The 23755-nt window shown below is 43.4% G+C and overlaps 2 protein-coding genes across 6 annotated transcripts in view; both read right to left on the minus strand.

Annotated features, from left to right (window-relative positions):
• The window catches only part of LOC124135230 (cell wall protein DAN4-like), a 34554-nt gene extending 19784 nt beyond the window's left edge, over nt 1-14770 (minus strand). The window contains exons 1-2 of one of the 5 annotated variants that reach the window (XM_048396877.1): nt 14631-14761; nt 12000-12230 (exon numbers count right to left, since the gene is read on the minus strand). The gene's annotated coding sequence lies outside the window, so the exon portion shown is untranslated. Of the gene's footprint in view, nt 1-11999; nt 12231-14630 lie in introns of all 5 variants that reach the window. The other 4 variants (XM_048396879.1, XM_048396880.1, XM_048396881.1 and 1 more) reach the window with 4 other exon arrangements.
• A 6450-nt stretch (nt 14771-21220) lies between these two features.
• On the minus strand, nt 21221-22866 carry LOC125380961. The gene is made up of 2 exons (XM_048396748.1): nt 22219-22866; nt 21221-21388 (listed from the first exon to the last, which is right to left on the minus strand). Exons 1-2 carry the CDS (start codon nt 22864-22866, stop codon nt 21221-21223), a joined length of 816 nt encoding a protein of 271 aa, XP_048252705.1.
• Nucleotides 22867-23755: the final 889 nt, after the last annotated feature.

Below are 23755 nucleotides of genomic sequence, written 5' to 3' on the forward strand. Positions count from 1 at the left end.
ACTCTGCACAGCGAATCGCGGCGCCTTAGACGACTGGGCCACCCACTCGAGTCCATCAAATCCTGACCCGTGCCAGGTATTGCCAGAGCGTATGTTATCTAATCTGTGGCAACAAGTAAGTAATATAAAGCACTCGTCTGTTACTCGGGGCTTAACAAATATTTTCCTTGTTCGAATGTCGTGAACAATTCCAGCGAATCAGCGACTGCGACTGTATATTTTATTTCAAGTGGGTCGTCAGAGACTTGGGAAGTTTCCTGGCGAAAACCTACTTTTTCCTCTATTAATTACGTCATTAAAATTCCTTCTACAATCCAAGAATTCTGGTTTAATTCAGGGTCAAAAAGGAAAATACAGTAAACTACGGTTATAACGAACTCAAAGGCACCACTAATTTTAGTTCGTTGTAGCCGTGGTTCGTTATAAGCATATATACAGCATAACTACAGCAAATAGTCGGGACAAAAAAGTAAGTTCGTTATAAGCGTGTTCGTTATAAACGTAGTTTACTGTAGTCGCATATAAATAGTTACATTATTCACCCAGCAAAGCAATGTTTTCATTGTTGTTTTACACCAGGCTTGGCCGGATTAAAACAATATTTAACAGGGGTCTGTAAAGAATCAAATCTGGGCCAGGCTAACCAGTGGTTGATATCATGAGCAACATAAACGTGGTAGGCGTATTATTTGCCATAAAAGACCAAAGCGTTGACGGACGCCATGTATGATATTGGTTTTACGTCACTTGTTTCAGAGTTAACGCTTTCGCTAGAGAATGATACAACAATTGTAATACTCGTTGAAAAGATTTCCATGTTTCAAGACATTTTGGTGTAATATGATATTATACATAAATTATGGCCATCAAGTAGCGTTGACACAACGGTTCATCGCACTCCAAGCCCTGAGAATGTTACAGGTCAGTTCTATGTCGGAATACAATCTAGGTCAATAATGAGTCATTGCATCATCGTACACAACTGTTAAGTCAAGCTCGTCTTTTGGCGTCACGTCGTCACCAATTGCACGTGGATGGGCGTGTCAAGGAAACCCTATTGTCTTCACATTGGTGTCAAACAGCAATGGACGTGTCAAAAGCCGTCACTTTTGTCACCGTACTAACGAAGGTTCAGTCAAGGACATTCCTAAGGCGTCAATGCATAAACATGATTGTGATTATGATGATTATGATGATGATGATTATCATTATTTACAGATTAAAACATAAAATGCAGCAAAGAGGGTTTGGGTGATCCTGGCACAGTCAGGCTGGCTAGGCTGATCATCAGCTCAGGGCCCTTGCCCCCTCTACACGCAGCCCACACAGCGAATGGGAGCGCTGTCTGGTCGAACCGACCGAGAACTTTTCGGAGCATAGCATAACATAATATAAATGATTATTATTACCTCTATGGTAAGGTCCGGTTAAAACCCGTAGTTCAACTTTCAGTTTCGAAAGTATTTGGTTAGTATTTTTTAGATAGGAAATAGTACTGTATTGTTCGTTTCCTTACAGTAACAATGCTATACAATTGATCTTCCGTTTTATTCTGTTCGTTGTGCGTTAGATTTATAACACCAATATTACTCTCGGGCAAGGGATAAGTGTGCTGTCGAACGTCGTTCTCAGCACCCTGTGGAGTATACAACCCTAACTGCCTATAAGGCGCTAGTAGGTTCACAGTTACAATACCAGAAGCATATTTCAAACAAAGCCGCTTACCTAAGAGTACACCACAAATAACATGATGTGTTTTTTAAGTGTAGGGCTGAGCCGAAGCATAAACACCCGGTCACCAATCCACCTCCTCTCCGCGACCAACGTTGCTTAACGTCACCTGATTTGTGACATGTACGCTGTACACAGGACCCTTGTATCCTTTAATGTAACAGGATCTTCTACTGGCTTCGAATATCAGCTTTGCTCTGATTACGCTCCTTGGCGATTTCGAACAAGGATTTAACAAAACTGACTTTAGGATTTCCTCACATACATAGCTGTTATTGCATACAAAGTAACATTTTCCCGAGGCAAGGGAGTTAACTGACTGTAAAAGTCGAGTTTCCATCCTTGCCGAACTAGGCTGGAATTTCCAGGCTCGATCGCACAGCCACCAGTGGGTATTACGAGTTATGTCCCGTCTATGTCCCTCCTACGAACAAATCAGATTCCACCTCTCATATCACTTCAATTTGCTTCAGACAAAATGGCGGCGTCCAGTGAAGGCAATCTGATAATAAATCAAGATCTTAATTATAATAAAACGGGTCTTCCTTCGCGATGTGCACAAAAACACGTTAGCTCCTTGATCAAAAACATGAAAAGATTTGGAATAAATGTATGTTCACGCTAATTTGACGGCATGTTTTGCAAATCCTGCAATCTGCACGGCCGTTTACGAACCGGATGTCGATTTCGGTACGCGGTTTTGATTGGACTATGCATAGAATCGTTAGTCCAGCCAAATTATAACTCCACAAGTCCAGCCTAGTTCGGCAAGGATGGAAACTGGACTTTAATAGTCATTTAACTCCCTTGCCTCGGGGAGATGACAATGTAACTGCAATTCAAAACGATCCCAAATTCAACTCACACACTCCCTCACCAACACGACACGAAGTGCTGAGACAGTAGGCATGAGTACAGAAAAATACGTTTATAACGAACACGCTTATAACGAACTGATGGATATATACGAACTGACGGATATATACGAACTTAATTTTTGGTCCCGGACATTTGCTGTATAGATGTTGCATATATGCTTATAACAAACTACGGCTGTAACGAACTATAATGGTCCATTTTAGTTTGTTATAACTGTAGTTTACTGTATTACCTTGGAGGTTAGCTCAACATTCGGTCACGTTTCAATATTTTTTTGGGTGTTAAATAGCATGTTTTGTCAATAAAGAACGAATATTCAGTCACACCTTAAACAGTTTTATCTCATGTGAGGTGCATTACAGTGATATCATCGCGGCCCGAGATCAACGAGTTCTGACCATACACATTTGTGGTTGATAGCATCAACAACGGGGGTCAACATTGGTTACATACAACAAGGTATCCTTGAACCTCGCTTAGAATAGGTTTTCAGCAACCCATGATTGTCGTAAGAGGCCGGGGACACGGGTGGCCAAGTCGTCTAAGACGCCGCGATTCACTGTGCAGAGTTGCGTCCCTTCGGACGCGCCAGAAACCTATGATTGTGGGTTCGAATCCCGATTCGCCACGATTATGTTTCTAGGTTTGTCAGCACCATACCCGTGCTCGTGGGTTTCACCGAAGTGGTAAACGTCTGAGACCTGCATCACTTCGGGCTTTCCTCCCACATTAAGTAGACACGCCGCGATATAACTGTAATACTGTTAAAAGCGGCGTTAAACCCAACTCACTCACTCGTAAGAGGCGACTAACGGGATCAGGTGGTCGTGCTCGCTGACTCGGTTGTGATGCATGTCATGGTATCATAATTGCGTGGATCGATGCTAATGATATCAATTACTGGATTGTCTGGTCCAGACTCGATTATTTACAGACCGCCGTCATATAGCTGGGATATTGTTGATTGTAAAACAACAAACAAATCTTATCCCTTCTACTGTCAGTTCTTATGAACAATATGTGACCTGGACATAGAACAACAAACTCTTCTACGCCAGGCTATAACGTACTCCACGGAATCCTCGAATTTATTTCGCTATATCAGAAAATCATGATTTACAGCAACAAAAACGTTAATTTCCATCCCTTTTGATAACAAATGGGTTCGATATAGCTGGTAGTTCGCAATATCCGACTTCGATATATCCAGACGTGCAAATTCGTAGCTGCCCTAAAAGTTCCGAATCCCGTGATGGGATTCGAACCACGGATCTTTTTATCCGAATTCGGACACCTTGTCCACATGACCAACACGTTTAAACTTGTAAGCGAGCTGAAAAGGTACGGATGCCATCTGTTGTAAGACTCCACACCCTATTACACGTTAATAACCGAGAAGAACTGTATCCTTGAAGCGTCTCAATGCTAACAGTTGCAATCTCGACAGTAGTATACATTAACGATACGCCTATGACAATCCTTGACGATGATTTAGCATATCGCACGGCGCCCTACATCACCCTTAAAAAACCCACCAGAAAGGTGACCTCTTTGGTGTAACGACCTTCATTATACGTGCTTCAGTGATCCAATATAACACTGTCCTGTCTGTCTCGGACGATACACGTCACACTCCACTGTGCTGTACCTTCACGGGAGTGTGACCCCATTGTGGTTGACTGTGATACGACGTGTGCAGAGAGAATGGAGGCCGTCGAGCGTCCAGGTATACACGCACTGTCGTCTGTTTAGTTTAGAGGGTTAAAATGACGTGACATGGTTAGTTTGGAGGTTGGCTAAAAGTTTGTTACGCTAAGGTGAGCTGTTATTGCAGTTATAACACGGCTCAATTTGATGTGGGATGCAATCGCGAAGTGATGTAGGAGTAAGATTATAACAATTGGTGCTGACAAACCTAGAAAGGATATTATGGCGAACCGGGATTCGAACCCACAACCCGCGTTTCAGGCAGGCCTAACGGACGACTGGGACAACCGTGCGTCCTGGGCCCTCTTGCACAAAGCGATCTTAGCGCTTAGACTATTGTAAGCCTATGCTGAAGTATGGGAGTTTCGATCATCTTAGCGCTAAGATCGCTTTGTTCAAGTGGGCCCTGGATATGTCTGGAGGTCATACATGAAATTAACGCTAAGAAACAAACAACTACATGTAAACTGAAAAGGAGCCTAGAGAGATGGGAGGTGTGGAAAATCTATACATGCTTCTCTGAAGGCACCGTCATTACAGTAAGGGCTGGGCTGGAAGGAAAATAATCATGTCATAATCATATTAATCATGGGGCGGATATGATACGTTTGGTCGACGGATATGATGTGTTTGGACGGCGGATAGATTGAGTTTGGACGGCGGACATGATGAGTTTGGACGGCGGACATGATGTGTTTGGAAGTCGGATAGAATGAGTTGGTAGGTCGGATAGGATGAGTTGGTAGGTCGGTCGGATAGGATGAGTTGGGAGGTCGGATAGGATGAGTTGGTAGGTCGGTCGGATAGGATGAGTTGAGAGGTCGGATAGGATGAGTTGGGAGGTCAGATAGGATGAGTTGGGAGGTCGGATAGAATGAGTTGGTAGGTCGGATAGGATGAGTTGGTAGGTCGGTCGGATAGGATGAGTTGGGAGGTCGGATAGGATGAGTTGAGAGGTCGGATAGGATGAGTTGGGAGGTCGGATAGGATGAGTTGGGAGGTCGGATAGGATGAGTTGGGAGGTCGGATAGGATGAGTTGGGAGGTCGGATAGGATGAGTTGGTAGGTCGGTCGGATAGGATGAGTTTGTAGGTCGGATAGGATGAGTTGGGAGGTCGGATAGGATGAGTTGGGAGGTCGGATAGGATGAGTTGGGAGGTCGGATAGGATGAGTTGGGAGGTCGGATAGGATGGGTTGGGAGGTCGGATAGAATGAGTTGGTAGGTCGGATAGGGTGAGTTGGTAGGTCGGTCGGATAGGATGAGTTGGGAGGTCGGATAGGATGAGTTGGGAGGTCGGATAGGATGAGTTTGGAGGTCGGATAGGATGAGTTGGGGGGTCAGATAGGATGAGTTGGGAGGTCGGATAGGATGAGTTTGTAGGTCGGATAGGATGAGTTTGTAGGTCGGATAGGATTAGTTGGGACGACGGAAGGGATGAGTTGGGAGGTCGGATATGATGAGTTGGTAGGTCGGATAGGATGAGTTTGTAGGTCGGATAGGATGAGTTGGGACGACGGAAGGGATGAGTTGGTAGGTCGGTCGGATAGGATGAGTTTGTAGGTCGGATAGGATGAGTTTGTAGGTCGGATAGGATTAGTTGGGACGACGGAAGGGATGAGTTGGGAGGTCGGATATGATGAGTTGGGAGGTCGGATAGGATGAGTTTGAAGGTCGGATAGGATGAGTTGGGACGACGGAAGGGATGAGTTGGTAGGTCGGTCGGATAGGATGAGTTGGGAGGTCGGATAGAATGAGTTTGGAGGTCGGATAGGATGAGTTGGGACGACGGAAGGGATGAGTTGGCAGGTCGGATAGGATGAGTTGGGAGGTCGGATAGGATGAGTTTGTAGGTCGGATAGGATGAGTTGGGACGACGGAAGGGATGAGTTGGTAGGTCGGTCGGATAGGATGAGTTGGGAGGTCGGATAGGATGAGTTTGTAGGTCGGATAGGATGAGTTGGGACGACGGAAGGGATGAGTTGGTAGGTCGGTCGGATAGGATGAGTTGGGAGGTCGGATAGGATGAGTTGGGACGACGGAAGGGATGAGTTGGCAGGTCGGATAGGATGAGTTTAGAGGTCGGATAGGATGAGTTGGTAGGTCGGATAGGATGAGTTGGGACGACGGAAGGGATGAGTTGGCAGGTCGGATAGGATGAGTTTGTAGGTCGGATAGGATGAGTTGGGACGACGGAAGGGATGAGTTGGTAGGTCGGTCGGAGTTTGTAGGTCAGATAGGATGAGTTTGTAGGTCGGATAGGATGAGTTTGTAGGTCGGATAGGATTAGTTGGGACGGCGGAAGGGATGAGTTTGGAGGTCGGATATGATGAGTTGGGAGGTCGGATAGGATGAGTTTGTAGGTCGGATAGGATGAGTTGGGACGACGGAAGGGATGAGTTGGTAGGTCGGTCGGATAGGATGAGTTGGGAGGTCGGATAGGATGAGTTGGGACGACGGAAGGGATGAGTTGGCAGGTCGGATAGGATGAGTTGAGAGGTCGGATAGGATGAGTTGGCAGGTCGGATAGGATGAGTTGGCAGGTCGGATAGGATGAGTTGGGAGGTCGGATAGGATGAGTTTAGAGGTCGGATAGGATGAGTTTAGAGGTCGGATAGGATGAGTTTGTAGGTCGGATAGGATTAGTTGGGACGACGGAAGGGATGAGTTGGGAGGTCGGATAGGATGAGTTGGTAGGTCGGATAGGATGAGTTGGGAGGTCGGATAGGATGAGTTGGCAGGTCGGATAGGATGAGTTGGGAGGTCGGATAGAATGAGTTTGGAGGTCGGATAGGATGAGTTGGGACGACGGAAGGGATGAGTTGGGAGGTCGGATAGGATGAGTTGGTAGGTCGGATAGGATGAGTTGGGACGACGGAAGGGATGAGTTTGGAGGTCGGATAGGATGAGTTGGGAGGTCGGATAGAATGAGTTTAGAGGTCGGATAGGATGAGTTGGTAGGTCAGATAGGATGAGTTGGGACGACGGAAGGGATGAGTTTGGAGGTCGGATAGGATGAGTTTGGAGGTCGGATAGGATGAGTTTGTAGGTCGGATAGGATGAGTTGGGACGACGGAAGGGATGAGTTGGCAGGTCGGATAGGATGAGTTGGTAGGTCGGATAGGATGAGTTGGGACGACGGAAGGGATGAGTTTAGAGGTCGGATAGGATGAGTTGGGAGGTCGGATAGGATGAGTTGGGAGGTCGGACATAGTTTAGTTTAATATAGCTTCACTGACCTTCACATATTTGAGCTACCAACACAGGGCATGACTCCTTTAAAGGGGTGTTCTAGATAACAGGTATACCAGGATGTCTGGGCCTGGCGACGAGGATATGTCATGGATGTCTGATATAGATCAATACAGTACACTGCTCATGCAAACAGACTGAATGTTAGGAAGAGAACATATGGATGTCAACTTCTTTATTATGAGGAACACAACGTTTCGGAGTATATACTCCGAACGTTGTGTTCCTCATAATAAAGAAGTTGACTTCTATATATTCTCTACCTTATGTGTATCACTTCTAAATGCCTTTCAAAGACCAGACTGTTATCAAATGTCATGGCGTATGGGTGGTTGGGATCGCGTGTTGTGGCGTGGGCGTGGTTGGAATGGTGTGTGGTTGGAATGGTGTGTGGTGGTGTGTGTGTGTGTGGGGGGGGGGGGGGGGGGGGATCTGAGACTGTGTGTGGTGGCGTGGGCGTTGTTGGGATGGTGTGTGGTTGGGATGGTGTGTAGTGGCGTTGGCGTGGTTGGAAAGGTGTGTGGTTGGAATGGTGTGTGGTGGTGTTTGTGTGTGTGTGGGGGGGGGGGGGGGGGGGGGGAGGGGGGTCTGAGATGGTGTGTGTTGGCGTGGAGGTTGTTAGGATGATGTGCGGTTTGGATGGCGTGTTGTGGCGTGGGCGTGGTTGGGATGGTGTGTGGTGGCGTGGGGCCGGTTGGAATGGTGTGTGGTGGTGTTTGTGTGTGTGTGTGTGTGGGGGGGGGGGGCGGTCTGAGATGGTGTGTGGTGGCGTGGAGGTTGTTAGGATGGTGTGTGGTTTGGATGGCGTGTTGTGGCGTGGGCGTGGTTGGGATGGTGTGTGGTGGCGTGGGGTTGGTTAGGGTGGCGTGTGGTGGTGTGGGTGTGTGGTTGGGATGGTGTGTTGTGACGTGGGGGTGGTTGGGATGGTGTGTGTTTGGGATGGCGTGGTTGCGGTGGCGTGGGTGTGGTGGCATGTGTGTAGTTTGGAAGGCGTGTGGTTGCGTGTGAGAGGTTGATGGCATATTGTCATGTATGTATGTTGGTAAGTATAAACTTGAAAGTTTCGCATGTTCAAAAAGGCGTTTAACCCAAATCGGACACTCACTCCAACATCAAAATAGCTACAAGTATTGTATTATTCAAATAAAGATACCACATCACCGCAGAAACAAATAAGAACAGCATTCATTCCACATAGATTAGATACAAATGCTTGCATCCTGACACCCAGAAATTTATAAGTGACTGCATAGCATGCCTGTCACTATCTAATAAACTGCGACTGCTTTACCAGTCCCGATAAATACCACACTTCTTTGGCTCATACTGTAAGGCAACACTAGGATGATATGGACACCGCTAACGATAAGACAATAGCTGTGATAACCAACACAAGCAATTATACTTCCTCTTTCAACATCTTTAGTTTATCGCAAGGCATTTCACGACATCCTCATTCGTGAGAGAGAGAGAGAGAGAGAGAAAGAGAGAGCGAGAGAGAGAGAGAGAGAGAGAGAGAGAGAGAGAGAGAGAGAGAGAGAGAGAGAGAGAGGAGGGGAGAGGGGGGGGGGGGGGCTATTTTTTATTTTGCAAAAATATTCTGTCCTTTACCTACACACATTAAAACACTAAGCCGATGACACGATTGTTGATTTATGTATTGCGCTGTCAAATCAAGCCCTCTTTTGATAACCAAGTTAGTGCGCAAGTGTGACCTGGCCATGTCAAGAATCAGCTCGCAACTGTTCAAATAACAGCTTTGTCTCTCCCTGCAACACAGTCACAGTTTATTGTACATGTCGCCCTGACAACACCGTTTCCCGTTCACGTTTTTATGCATACGCTGTAACTACCGAAAAGTATTCAACGCTTGACGGTGTGTGCGCAACGAGGAAATTCAGAAATAATCATCTAAGCAATTTGAATGATTTTTTCAGTTGGACGATTTGATATCCTTTATGTGCTGGAGATTGAGTGCATGAGTGATGTACAGAGACACACCGCTATCTTTCTGATACACTATTCAAGCTTTGTTAAGACGGCCTGTCGTCGATCGAGTCTTGGTCAGACAAACCAGTGGGTGACATCATGAGCAATGTCCAGCGCCATCGGGGCGTGATGGCAGGCAAACGACTAAGTCATCACATGTTTGTAAACAACCCGATAACCATTACGTCCAGAATCCGCTGTGCAGAGTTGCGTCCCTTAGGAGAGCCAGGAACCTATGATTGTGGGTTCGAATACCGGTTCACCTTGATTAAGTCTCTTGGTTTGTCAGCACCATACCCGTGCTGGTGGGTTTCTTAAAACAGATAAACGTATGACATCAAGTTGACCCACCGTGACATGACTAAGATGCTGTTGAAAGCTGGGCTATACCAAACTCTCTCACTTACTCAAATGTACTTGTACAAGTGTTATGACATGCGCAACGGCCACATGATTCCATCCCGGACCAAGTTGGTGTAACCTGCGTGAATAACTTAGCATAACATGCTTTGTATTGGTGCTAAAATCCAATATCATTTGCAGGATAATTCACCATGATCAGAAGCGCCATTTTTCATAAAAGCTTAACTTATACAATCCGCTTAAATGGTAAACTGATTTTCTAGAAATTCAAGTGTTATGCGTGACATGACCCAACGCTTATTGAACACATCTCGTTAATCACCGAACACTCTGAATGGACGGTAAAAATCAGATCCTTTGATAATAGTCAACACGCAATCCCAGGTAGTTAATCTGCCCTTAACTGCAGGAACGTATTGTCTGATGTCGAATGTGTTTACGGGACTATCACCATTTACAAAATGAGTGTAAAAACCACTATAACCATCTTGTACATGGATGCCTGTTTAATATATGCCGACGTTAACAGCGGTGTATCCAAGTGTAAGAGAGTTACTTTGGTTTAATGCAGCTTTGAATATTATGTCAGTTATATCACTTGGTGTGAGCGGAAAACCCGAAGGCCCGAACTACTGACATTCCGTATCCGCGCAAACGATATACCCACTAGACCACGGTGGCGATCATTAAGGGATGTAAACATCTGAAATCATGTAAACACATTTCATCTCCACAAACCGAGTACCGCCGCGTCTGTCGGGAGAGCGGAAGGTCAGTGGATCGATACCAAAAAGCGTTAAAAAAGATACTTGATGTTACCCTGCCTGGCGCTCGGCATTAAGGGGATAAACAAAGACTGAACGGCCCGGCGTCAGTATACTGTGTCTGAGTTGGGTATACATGTTAAACTGCGGCATAGGATCTCAGCGGGCTAGCACTATTAGTCCGGACTAGTACAAGCAACCACACACATGCACTCGCACACACGCACGCGCGCACGCACGCACGCACACATGCATTGATCTTGAACGCGACGTTAAACCCCTGGTTGCTTCATTAAGCTTTCATCACATATTAGCTGACACGCGGTGATATGACAAAAATATTTTTCAAAGTATCCTAAAACCTAACATGAAATACTGAAAAGGTGTGTAATAGTTAACGAAAGACAACAAAAGCGACCATTAGACAAGCCTATGCGAACTGGGCGCGCAGGTCAGCTACATGTGAACATCAACTCGAACAAGCTTCCTTGGACAAAGCCCGATTATTATACCATATGATTCTTTCAGAGAGCCCACACAAATATACTAGCCAGGTCGCTGTATGAGACACACATCCGTCACGCTTTGTCAGCGAATGTAAAAGACGGTAGACGCTAGCTATACAACGATAACGAAAACCGAAGAGAATGTAACTTCCTGTTGAAGTCGTGCCTGCACATGCTAAACAATCGCGTCCTTCCTGAAGGGGTTAAGTGGTCAACGTGGTCAACGAGGTCAAGGTAAATGGGTTTAATGGAGGGGAGGATAAACAGGTGATTGAATATGGTACGCCAGGTTCTAAAAGGGAGATACATATTATTCAAAAATTAAATATCTGTTTTTAAAACAGTCGTCACTGTGTAACAGTGAATGTACCAGCTGGAAGTATATAGGATTATGGCTTGGATAATTTCTGTGCAAGTGAGTTAACTGCTCTTATATATACCTTTTTAGGTTATGAGTGTCTTCTTGAGAGGTATGACACACAGGCCCGCCAAGGTGTAGTCAGTGTATATATGTTAGGTTCAAACGCCGTCACGTGTGACAGGCACAGACACCAAGTTCGTTATCTGCAGCAGTGACCCAGAATGTGTTGAAAGTTTTGTAGAGTTACACATGGACAACTGGCCATACTATTGCTGATATATATAGAACGGTATACTCACAGCGTTGGGTATTACAACACACTCACACCATCAAACAACGCCATTAAACAGACACGCGTCTCTAAGGGTATTGTTGATAAGAAGGCGATACGTTTGTATGACATGCATGTGAACGTGGGAACATGTTTATATAACAAAATTCCTCTTACCTAAAATCGGATGAATTTATCCAAAATACTCGGCTGCTCCGATCTACTCTCTGCCCAACCGATCCAGTGCCACCTGACTTCGCGTGTAGATTCACAGCTGAACTTTGACCCTTGAGTATTTATTTATAGCTGAGCATACCCGTGCTCGGGAATTCCGCGGTTCAGCTTCCGGGTTGAGGCGTGCGCCGAAAATTGATTTTGTCTACTTTTCTTGTTACATTTTAGTCGATTCTATGAAAACAAACAAGGTTATTGATTACATCTGAACTGTATTGCTTGCATATGTCGTGAATTATGTTTACTTTGTTTACCTAGGAATTAAAGTTCCTTTTCTAGCTCATGAACTTAACATCGATCACTGGATTTGTCTTATGACTATGCGCTATTCGGCGACCTTCCCCTGTCCGTAACACTCCTTGGGTAGTTCACTAAAACATACACGATTACATATGCTGATGATTTGGTGTTACTCTATCCTTGGTAGAGATTTTGGGTCGCGTAACCTTAAAGGCCCCTCAGGTGCATGCGTCTTAAAAAAACATGGTACTCAATTTGTAATTCAAGCGCCACTGAACAGCTAATAGTTGGATTTTAGGTTCTAAGTTAATAAAATATGACATATTATTATTGTTGTTGTTATTGTTGTTATTATCATATATAGGGTCGGTCGGGTAGCCTCGTGGTTAAAGCGTTCCTCGTCACGCTAAAGACCCGGGTTCGATTCCCGACATGGGTACAATGTGTGAAGCCCATTTCTGGTGTCCCCCGCCGTGATATTACTGGAATATTGCTAAAAGCCACTTAAAACCATACTCACTCACTCACTCACTCACTATTATATATAATGTACTCTGCACTTCAAGAATTGTGTTTCAAAGTAAGCATTAAGCTTAACAACGACGCGATATAGTTCAGTACTCATCAGAATATTGGCAATGTGGTTTTTCGCGACCCCACCTTGTAGCTAGAGTAGGTGAGTGAATATTGTTTAACGCCGAAGACAGTACAGAGAGGTTGGGGCACGGGTGGCCCAGTAGGTCACCGAAAATTTACTGTGAGGAGTTGCATCCCTTAATTAGGCGTACCTGAAATCTATGATCGTGGGTTCAAATCCCAGTTCGTCCTCGGTATGTTTAATTTCCAGGTTTGTCAGCACCATACTCGCGGGTTCAACCAAATTGGTATCCGTCTTGTAAAAGGCGGTAGTTGATCTTTTAGCGAGTAAATGCTCAAGGTGACAGACGAGTTGTTTTGAGTCTTCAGCAAACCGACAATGAATGTTTTAAGTATTACGTTGTTGTCACGCTATCACATAAATTTTCCAATTATTCTCGAAGCTGATCACAAACACCTGCTGGAGTTGACCCAGTACGAGCGTCATCATTGCACTGAGTGAATGAGTTGTATGATTAGGTGGTGAAGTGTGTTAGCGTATCTCTGGTAGAAGAAGGGACATGGTGATACTGATTGTATGTCTGTATGATTAGGTGGTGAATTGTGTTAGCGTATCTCTGGTAGAAGAAGGGACATGGTGATACTGATTGTATGTCTGTATGATTAGGTGGTTTAACTGTGGTATGTCGCTGCTACAAGGTTGGACCTGTTTCCTGTTTTGCTCATATCCGCGACATAAGGCTCGTCTGGCTGTGGGTTAGAACAAGTCTTCAGCAACCCTCGCTTGTCATAAGAGGCGACTAACGGGATCGGGCAGTCATTCTCGCTGACTTGGTTCATGCATGTCATCGTATCCCAACTGCGGAGATCGATGCTCATTATGTCAATCACTGGATTATCTGGTCCAGACTCAATTATTTACAGACCGCCGTCCTATTGCTTGGTTGTGACTGAGTGCAGCGCTGAATAACAAACAAGCAACACAAGTCTTCCAGTGTTGAATAAAAATTGATTGATTGATATGAAATAAATTGGCATGGAATGACATGGCATTATATGGTATGATATGATAAGATATGATGGGACAAGCTATGACATTGCTAATGTGTTGTGTCATATGACATGTTGAAATGTGATACAATATAGTTGTGATATATGGTACGATGGTATGTATAGTATGTTATGATAATGTTATGTGAAATAATACTATATAGTATGATCTTATAATAATGATACAACATGATATGATGTTATAGAATATGTTGTATGATATAACAAGTTGTGATATGGTAATATAGAAATTATGAAATTACAGGGTATGGTATTGTACTGAATGTGTGAAATTATGTGACTGCGTTGAAATGCGAGGTGGAATGACGTGAGGTGATCTGGTGAGATATGTGCATAAATAGAATAAAACTGTATATTCTTCAAATTGTACTATAGGCATGTGGCCTCTTCAGTATGTGAAATAAAGATTAGAACAAACAAGCGAAACCAAACTGGGGCAGAGTAATACCCCGTGAATGTGACTATGATTGTAGTGAAGACACATTTGTTCAAAAAAGCTTTCATGAGTGACATTTGAATGTAGCGCTTTGAGCATGAACATGGAGGCTAGCGCATTATAAGTGCACACTATTATTATTATTTGGATCGTTGCTCATGCTGTCAACCACTGACTAAAACATGACGACATAACCATGTTAATTACAGTTTGAAACAATATTCACTCACCCCACAGTGTAATGGCTTTTGTTTCCTTTCTACTTCATCATGTTCGGGGGCATTTTATATAATGTTTATCTTTGGCCAGATAGTTTTCTTTCGTTGATTTGTGTTGGTGTTGGTTTATCAATTTAACTGTCGGTCGTGTTTTGGTATTAAGGCAATAGTTTATACAAATTAATCCCGGAAGTAGATAATTTCCTCCACTGACGACGCCCTTTGTCTTTTCCTCGTTGTTAACCTACACAAACAAACTTATCATCACAACTGAACTATGACACATCGATCCCAGGCCACAAGGTAGTGCTCCCCAGAAGGGCCAATTATCGTCCATATGGCATTGTCACGTGGCGATTTGAAAAAAATCACACTTGTTCTGAAATTAAACTACACACATTGTTCAGAGACTACATGTACACACCATTTTCATGGAGTACACGTTCATACCTTGTTCAGAGATTACACATTCATACCTTGTTCAGAGATTACACATTCATACCTTGTTCAGAGATTACACATCCATACCTTGTTCAGAAATTACACATTCATACCTTGTTCAGAGATTACACATTCATACCTTGTTCAGAGATTACAAATTCATACCTTGTTCAGAAATTACACATCCATACCTTGTTCAGAAATTACACATTCATACCTTGTTCAGAGATTACACATCCATACCTTGTTCAGAGATTACACATCCATACCTTGTTCAGAGATTACACATTCATACCTTGTTCAGAGATTACACATTCATACCTTGTTCAGAGATTACACATTCATGCCTTGTTCAGAGATTACACATCCATACCTTGTTCAGAGATTACACATTCATACATTGTTCAGAGATTACACGTCCATACCTTGTTCAGAAATTACACATCCATACCTTGTTCAGAAATTACACATTCATACCTTGTTCAGAGGTTTCCGAACATTTCCGAATTTCCACAACATCTCAGACACATTTTCACAAAATTTAATAAATTATCGAAATCATTTTTATTTTCTTGAAAAATAGCATCACCTCAATCATTCTCAGAGAATTAATTCCACATGTGTTTGCCTTTTATGTCCATCTCTCCATGATCATTTAACTCTACATGGCTATCGGACAACACATTGACGATGTCGGTTGTAATAAAAGTGTATGTACACCACTTAACAATACAAATCACACTGGGTCCAAAACATCACATGTGTTTGTATCAGCCTAAACAAAGATTCGAAACCTCATTGAAACAATGCAAAACTCGAAACGTTCCGACATGACAAGGTTGACATAGTTGTCTCCCTTTACTCATCTCCAGTGCAATCCCACGTTCCTTTCTTCAGGAAATATTTCATGTTTCTGTCCGTCCGTCCACCCATCCACCCACCCAGCTCCAGCCCTTGGCGTTGGGTATTTCCAAATTTGACGCATCAGTGAAAACAATTATCAATATGTCCGATGCAATTCCCAAATCTGACTTATACTATATTTTCAAAATAATGTTTTCTTCAGGTAACCATTTGACTGAAGTTTAAACCAGTTCTAAATGAATAAAACATTATAAAATTTATATTTTTAAACCATTGTCATTGGTTCAGTGTATTTGCCCTGAACGTGCATTATTTTCCACGCGAAACGTGCATTATTTTCCACGTGAAGTGTAAAGCGTCATCACATATACCAAGAGACACTGTAAACGCAAATGGTTCTTGTATGGCACATCACCCTGGGCGATATTGATGTGTATTGGTGTACTGTTAAACCCCGAGTTCATATAATGCTATTCATTGTAGTATTCAAATAAATATGTTACGAAGAAGAGGATGTTAAATATCGATTCGGAAATCAATACTTGCTCTTTATAAAGCGTGCATAGTACCTTTCATACAAATTGTTTACCAGTGGGACAGTTTGTTTGACATAAGTCAACGAACGGTGGTAGATGATCGTCTATATAGGACAGACAGCATAGCCATATAGGTCAGAGAGGCAGAAGGTAGAGTCATACAGGGCAGTGAGCCAGAGAGTAGAGCCACATAGGTACTAAAGCAGAGTGTAGAGTCATACAGGGCAGTGAGACAGAGAGAAGACTGAGTCATATAGGGTAGACAGACAGAGAGAAGAGTCATATAGGGTGGACAGACAGAGAGTAGAGTCATACAAGGCAGTGAGACAGAGAGAAGAGTCATATAAGGCAGTGAGACAGAGAGTAGAGTCATAGAGTAGAGTGGCAGAGTGCAGAGTCATACAGGGCAGTGAGACAGAGAGTAGAGTCATAGAGTAGAGTGGCAGAGCGCAGAGTCATATGGGGCAGTGAGAAAGAGAGTAGAGTCATAGAGTAGAGTGGCAGAGCGCAGAGTCATACAGGGCAGTGAGACAGAGAGTAGAGTCATAGAGTAGAGGGGCAGAGTGCAGAGTCATACAGGGCAGTGAGACAGAGAGTAGAGTCATAGAGTAGAGGGGCAGAGCGCAGAGTCATACAGGGCAGTGAGACAGAGAGTAGAGTCATAGAGTAGAGTGGCAGAGTGCAGAGTCATACAGGGCAGTGAGACAGAGAGTAGAGTCATAGAGTAGAGGGGCAGAGTGCAGAGTCATACAGGGCAGTGAGACAGAGAGTAGAGTCATAGAGTAGAGTGGCAGAGCGCAGAGTCATACAGGGCAGTGAGACAGAGAGTAGAGTCATAGAGTAGAGGGGCAGAGTGCAGAGTCATACAGGGCAGTGAGACAGAGAGTAAAGTCATAGAGTAGAGGGTCAGAGCTCAGAGTCATACAGGGCAGTGAGACAGAGAGTAGAGTCATAGAGTAGAGTGGCAGAGCGCAGAGTCATACAGGGCAGTGAGACAGAGAGTAGAGTCATAGAGTAGAGTGGCAGAGTGCAGAGTCATATAGGGCAGTGAGGCAGAGCGTAGAGTCATAGAGTAGAGTGGCAGAGTGCAGAGTCATACAGGGCAGTGAGACAGAGAGTAGAGTCATAGAGTAGAGTGGCAGAGTGCAGAGTCATACAGGGCAGTTAGGCAGAGCGTAGGGTCATAAAGCGCAGTGAGGCAGAGAGTAGAGTCATATAGGGCAGTGAGACAGAGTGTAGAGTCATAGAGTAGAGCGGCAGAGTGCAGAGTCATACAGGGCAGTGAGACAGAGAGTAGAGACATAGAGTATCGATATATAGGGTAGAGTGTCAGAGAGTAGAGTCATATAGGGTAGAGGGGCAGAGAGTAGAGGCATAGGGTAGAGCGGCAGATAGTAGAGTTATACAGGTCAGACAGGCAGGGTGTAGAGTCATACAGATCAGAGAGGCAGCGAGTAGAGTCATATAGGGCAGTGAGGCAGAGCGTAGGGTCATAAAGCGCAGTGAGGCAGAGAGTAGAGTCATAAACGGCAGTGAGGAAGAGAGTAGAGTCATAGAGTAGAGTGGCAGAGTGCAGAGTCATATAGGGCAGTGAGGCAGAGAGTAGAGACATAGAGTATAGCTATATAGGGTAGAGTGTCAGAGAGTAGAGACTTATAGGGTAGAGAGACATAGAGTACAGCTATATAGGGTGGAGAGGCAGATTAGAGTGATATAGGTCTGAACGAAATGGTAAATATGAAAAGCTTGACACTGAAACTACACAGGGTAGTCCGGTGACCAGCTGCAGCCTTTCCACGTGTTTATTGCTTGGCGGCAACTCCAGCGGTACGTACGATTGTCTGAGATACACAGGCCTCCGCGGTGACTCCAAATAGCATTATTGACAAGTTAATAAGTCCGCAAGATGATCGAAGTGTTTATCAATACCCATACAAAGGCCGCAGTGCGACCTGCTAGTACTTGATCGGTGTGATGGAAGGACGGGGTTTGTTGTGAACTATACACCATGAACTTATGGGTTTTTTTATATCACGATTGTTGTTTGTTCCACGCGCTTAAGGTTAGCGTTCACGTGTATACGAGATTGCGTATATATGACAGTGTAGGCAAGATAGAGAAGGTGGGGTAGTGTGTGTGAGCTCGAGTATGTGTGTGTGTGTGTGCGTGCGTGCGTGGGCGTAACTGTATTTATGAGACAGTGTAGTTCTGTGACAATGTAGTTATGAGATAGTGCAGTTCTGTGACAATGTAGTTATGAGACAGTGTAGTTGTGTGACAATGTAGTTATAAGACAGTGTAGTTGTGTGACAATGTAGTTATAAGACAGTGTAGTTGTGTGACAATGTAGTTATAAGACAGTGTGGTTGTGTGACAATGTAGTTATAAGACAGTGTAGTTGTGTGACAATGTAGTTATAAGACAGTGTAGTTGTGTGTCAATGTAGTTATAAGACAGTGTAGTTGTGTGACAATGTAGTTATAAGACAGTGTAGTTGTGTGACAATGTAGTTATAAGACAGTGTAGTTGTGTGACAATGTAGTTATAAGACAGTGTAGTTGTGTGACAATGTAGTTATAAGACAGTGTAGTTGTGTGTCAATGTAGTTATAAGACAGTGTAGTTGTGTGACAATGTAGTTATGAGATATTGTAGTTCTGTGATAATGTAGTTATAAGACAGTACAGTTCTGTGACAGTGTAGTTATAAGACAGTGTAGTTCTGTGACAATGTAGTTATGAGACAATGATGTTCTGTGACAATGTTGTTATGAGATAGTGTAGTTCTGTGACAATGTAGTTATGTGACAAAGTAGTTAAAAGACCGTGTAGTGCTGCGACAATGCAGTTATAAGACAATGTAGTTCTGTGACAATGTCGTTATGAGACAGTGTAGCTCTGACAATTTTGTTATAATTTATAAGACAGTGTAGTTCTGTGACAATGTAGTTATAGGTTATAAAATAGTGTATCACTGACAATTAAGTTATTACACAGTGTAGCTCTGGCAATGTGTTTTTTAAAGAAAGTGTAGCTTTGACAATGTAGTTATGAGTTTTCTCTCTTTATTTCGGTAAATGTAGGCCAACATGTATTGACATGTTGAATAGATACAACTTATTGGTATAAAATAGTTGACAAGATAGAAGATTTATGACATTATATCATCAGAATTATTTTTAAAAGGAGCATTGCGTGATACAGGTACATAGCAAAATTTTGAATGCAAATCTTGTGGCCATTAGAAGATAAACCGTATTCTTATCAAGAGGAAGGCTATTAGTTTCTTGTATATATTTTGTACGTAGTTGTTTGTACGCAGAGCAAACTAATAGGAAGTGATATTCATCCTCAATATGTCTATATTTGCAACATTTACATAATCGACCGTTTTACGGTATATTAACATATCTACCAGTTTCAATATGCAGTTGATGTAAAACAAAATCGAAATTGTGCTTTGAATTTCTTGATAGATATACAATTGAGGTATAACTCTGTTCCAAACGTAACTTTAAACAATCAATATGATGATGTTTTAGTCCCGTTTTGGAGCATGCTGTGGCCCAGTCGTCTAAAGCGCCGCGATTGGCTGTGCAGAGTTGCGTCCCTTGGGCACGCCAGAAACCTATGATTGTGGGTTCGAATCCCGGTTCGACCCGATTATGTTTCTAGGTTTGTCAGCACCATACCCGGGCTCGTGAGTTTCACCGAAGTGATAAACGTCTGAGACCTGCATCACTTTGGGCTTTCCTCCCACATTAAGCTGACACGCCGTGATATAACTGGAATACTGTTAAAAGCGGCGTTAAACCTAACTCACTCACTCACTGTTCATAGGTATATATTAGGCGTGACGTGAATTCAGATAAGAAAGATTTTGGAATGTGAATATACTGCTGTTCCCATATATATCCGAAACCAAAGTTGAACGGGATATATTTACATTTCGAAACCCAGTTGTGTTTGCCTTTATTAGATGCCTGTAACATCATGCTGTAACACTGTATGGATAACGGGATTCAGGCATAGAGATAAGCTTCAGCCAGTAACTAATACACTGGCCCAAAAAAGAAACGGATAACAGAATAATCAGTGTTTCATTACATGTTTAATGAAATAGGATTACACAATAAATAATGAAGACACAACAACCACATTTACACAGGATGAGGCACATGTTTCTTACACTACAAACAGTCTTTTAATGTTCTAAGGGACGTCTGTGTCTGTGATGGCACTGTGCCAAAGTCAGTACCGGGTGTTACCACCATGAGCATCGATCACAGCTCTGCACCGCCTGGGCATGGACTGTATGAGTCGTCGAATCTGGCGTTGTGGAATCCTTCTCCACTCATCCTGCAATGCATGGTTCAGCTGTTGAAGCGTCTGTGGTTGAGGCTGTCGGCGTCGTACACGTCTGTCTAGCAGATCCCACAAATGTGCAATGGGGTTTAGATCAGGCGATTTGTTCGCCCATGACAGCACAGTAACATTGTTGTGGGCAAGATTATCCATGATAACACGTGCAGTATGCGGTCTTGCGTTGACTTGCTGGAAAGTCTCTCTTCTGACGTCAATGGCGGGAATAAGGTGACGTTGAAGGATTTGTCCTACCATTCACGGATATGCCCGCCCACATCATGACACTTCCACCGCCGTATCGGTCGACTTCATGAATACAGTGTCGAGTGTAGCGTTCATTTCTCCGTCTGTAGACACGCATCCTACCATCATGGCGATACAGTATGAACCGCGACTAATCACTGAACCATATCCTTCTCCGGTGCACTAGGGTCCATGGTCGAACATTTCTGTTCCATTGCAGACGTGCACGACGATGATGGTGCCGCAGAACGGGCGCTGTATATGGTCTCATTGGCCGTATCCCATGCTGCCTTAGACGATTTCTGATGGTTTGCGCTGAGACTCTACGAAGACCAGGAACATTGTAAGCTGTGTATGCTGCACTGATTGTCCGGTTGCGAAGATGCAACACCCGGATGAAGCGGTCCTGCGCCGCAGTTGTGACCCTGGGTCTTCCACTTCTCGGTCGATCTCTTGTAGAGTTGTGGAGTCTGTAGCGCTGCCACAGACGAGAAATGGTACTCTGCCTCACGTTAAAGTGCCTGGCTACTGATGTCTGACTTTCTCCAGCTTCCAGACGTACAATGGCTCTGTTTCTACAGTCTTCATTCAGTCTTGTCATCATGAGAGTCACGTATACAGAACATCGGAGAGTGATTCGCAGCAGGACTGCCAAATTTTTATACCCATCAGTATATAGGTTAAGTAGCCGTATTTGCACGTGCAGCATGCTTACAGCTTTTTCTCCATGCAATTTCTCCCAGTTTGGTTTCAAGATGCTGTATTTTGGCGACAAGTCACCAAATGTTGTGTTCGGGTGCAATAAATTAGTGTAAGGTCAATATTCACAGTTAGCAATGACATTTATATTGAGTTCAAGCCTTCATCTTTAATAACAGTCAGCTTTGCGTTTTTTGTTTTGGCCAGTATACATCTTTTGTAAGCATAAATAGATAATGGATATCGGCCGCACTCTCCACGCACGATGTGGCTAGGGGTAGACATCTTAACACCAAGAAAGTGCTTATACGCCAACACATGTACAGTTTCCATTTTATCATTTCGATTCAACCCCCAACCCTCTGATCCATAAATAAATTGTGGGGGTATATTCTTGTCAAATATTCTGATACATGTTTTTTGGAATGTAGTTATAAGACATTGTAGTTCTGACGATGTAGTTATAAAACAGCGAAGCTCTGACGATGTAGTTATAAGACATTGTAGTTCTGACGATGTAGTTATAAGACAGCGGAGCTCTGACAATGTAGTTATAAGACAATGGAGCTCTGATAATGTAGTTATAAGACAGTGGAGCTCTGACGATGTAGTTATAAGACAGCGGAGCTCTGACAATGTAATTATAAGACAGCGGAGCTCTGACAATGTAATTATAAGACAGCGGAGCTCTGACGATGTAGTTATAAAACAGCGGAGCTCTGACAATGTAGATATAAAACAGCGGAGCTCTGACAATGTAGATATAAAACAGCGGAGCTCTGACGATGTAGTTATAAGACAGTGGAGCTCTGACGATGTAGTTATAAGACAGCGGAGCTCTGACGATGTAGTTATAAGACAGTGGAGCTCTGACGATGTAGTTATAAGACAGCGGAGCTCTGACGATGTTGTTATAAGACAGCGGAGCTCTGACAATGTAGTTATGAGACAGTAAAGATCTGACGATGTAGTTATAAGACAGCGGAGCTCTGAGAATGTAGTTATAAGACAGTGGAGCTCTGACAATGTAGTTATAAGACAGCGGAGCTCTGACAATGTAGTTATAAAACAGCGGAGCTCTGACAATGTAGATATAAGACATTGTGGCTCTGACAATGTAGATATAAAACAGCGTAGCTCTGACAATGTAGATATAAAACAGCGTAGCTCTGACAATGTAGATATAAGTACAGTGTAGCTCTGTGCTTATGTGCTTCTTTGCGAGTGCAGTTCTGTTACAATGTAGCTCTATCAGTTCCATGACAATGCAATTCCGCGGAAGAGTTTTCTGTGGTAATGTATACATAGTTTTCTGACAGTTTAATTCTGGGGAAGTGTATTTATAACACAATGAATGTTTAAAGCAGTCTAGCTATAAAAATGCAGCACTTATGCAGTAATGTGACAAGTACAGTATTTGAGTTTAGTTGATAAAGTGACGCATCTCGATGAAGTCTTTACTCAATATATCGGATTTTGACAGTGCTAACGCCACAATTGTTACTCATGTGAATAATCAACATATGCATTCAGCAAAGGGTTGCATAAAATACATACACAAAAGTAGATACCTTTGTTTGTAAATGTAAACTATCATCAACTAAAATATTATTTGAACGCAACTCTGAAGAAATAAAAGATTGAAGTATACAGTTCGCTTTTGTAATTTGGTCCACTGCCCCGAAGCAGTATCGATTTCACAAATTACATGTAAACAGTTTAACAAATGCGACAGACATCAGGTTCACTGACACCAGTCAAGCATAACATATATAAAATGGACAAACGAAACAGTTTACGCCAATCAATTATATATTGAGGAGGAGACAAAACATAAAGAAGAAAACAGCTGACGCACTGACTGTTAACAAGAGGTTTGTGACGCAGGAGACACATGGCAGTAAGAAAATACACTTCACACAGATTGTCACACCAAATGGCTTTCAACAGACAGAATGCGCTTTAAAAGCTAATATATATTTCAGGATCTA

This window comes from Haliotis rufescens, unplaced genomic scaffold (genome assembly GCF_023055435.1).
Source record: "Haliotis rufescens isolate VD_foot unplaced genomic scaffold, xgHalRufe1.0.p SCAF_16, whole genome shotgun sequence".
Lineage (NCBI taxonomy): Eukaryota > Metazoa > Mollusca > Gastropoda > Lepetellida > Haliotidae > Haliotis > Haliotis rufescens.

Bases quoted from the DNA above. Each gene is read 5' to 3' on its own strand.
- LOC125380961 (XM_048396748.1), bottom strand. From the start codon at position 22,866: ATGTCTTATATCTACATTGTCAGAGCTCCGCTGTTTTATAACTACATT. The intron at 21,389-22,218 runs GTCAGAACTACA...TGGTCTTCGTAG, and splicing joins CGCTGTTTTATAACTACATC to AGTCTCAGCGCAAACCATCA.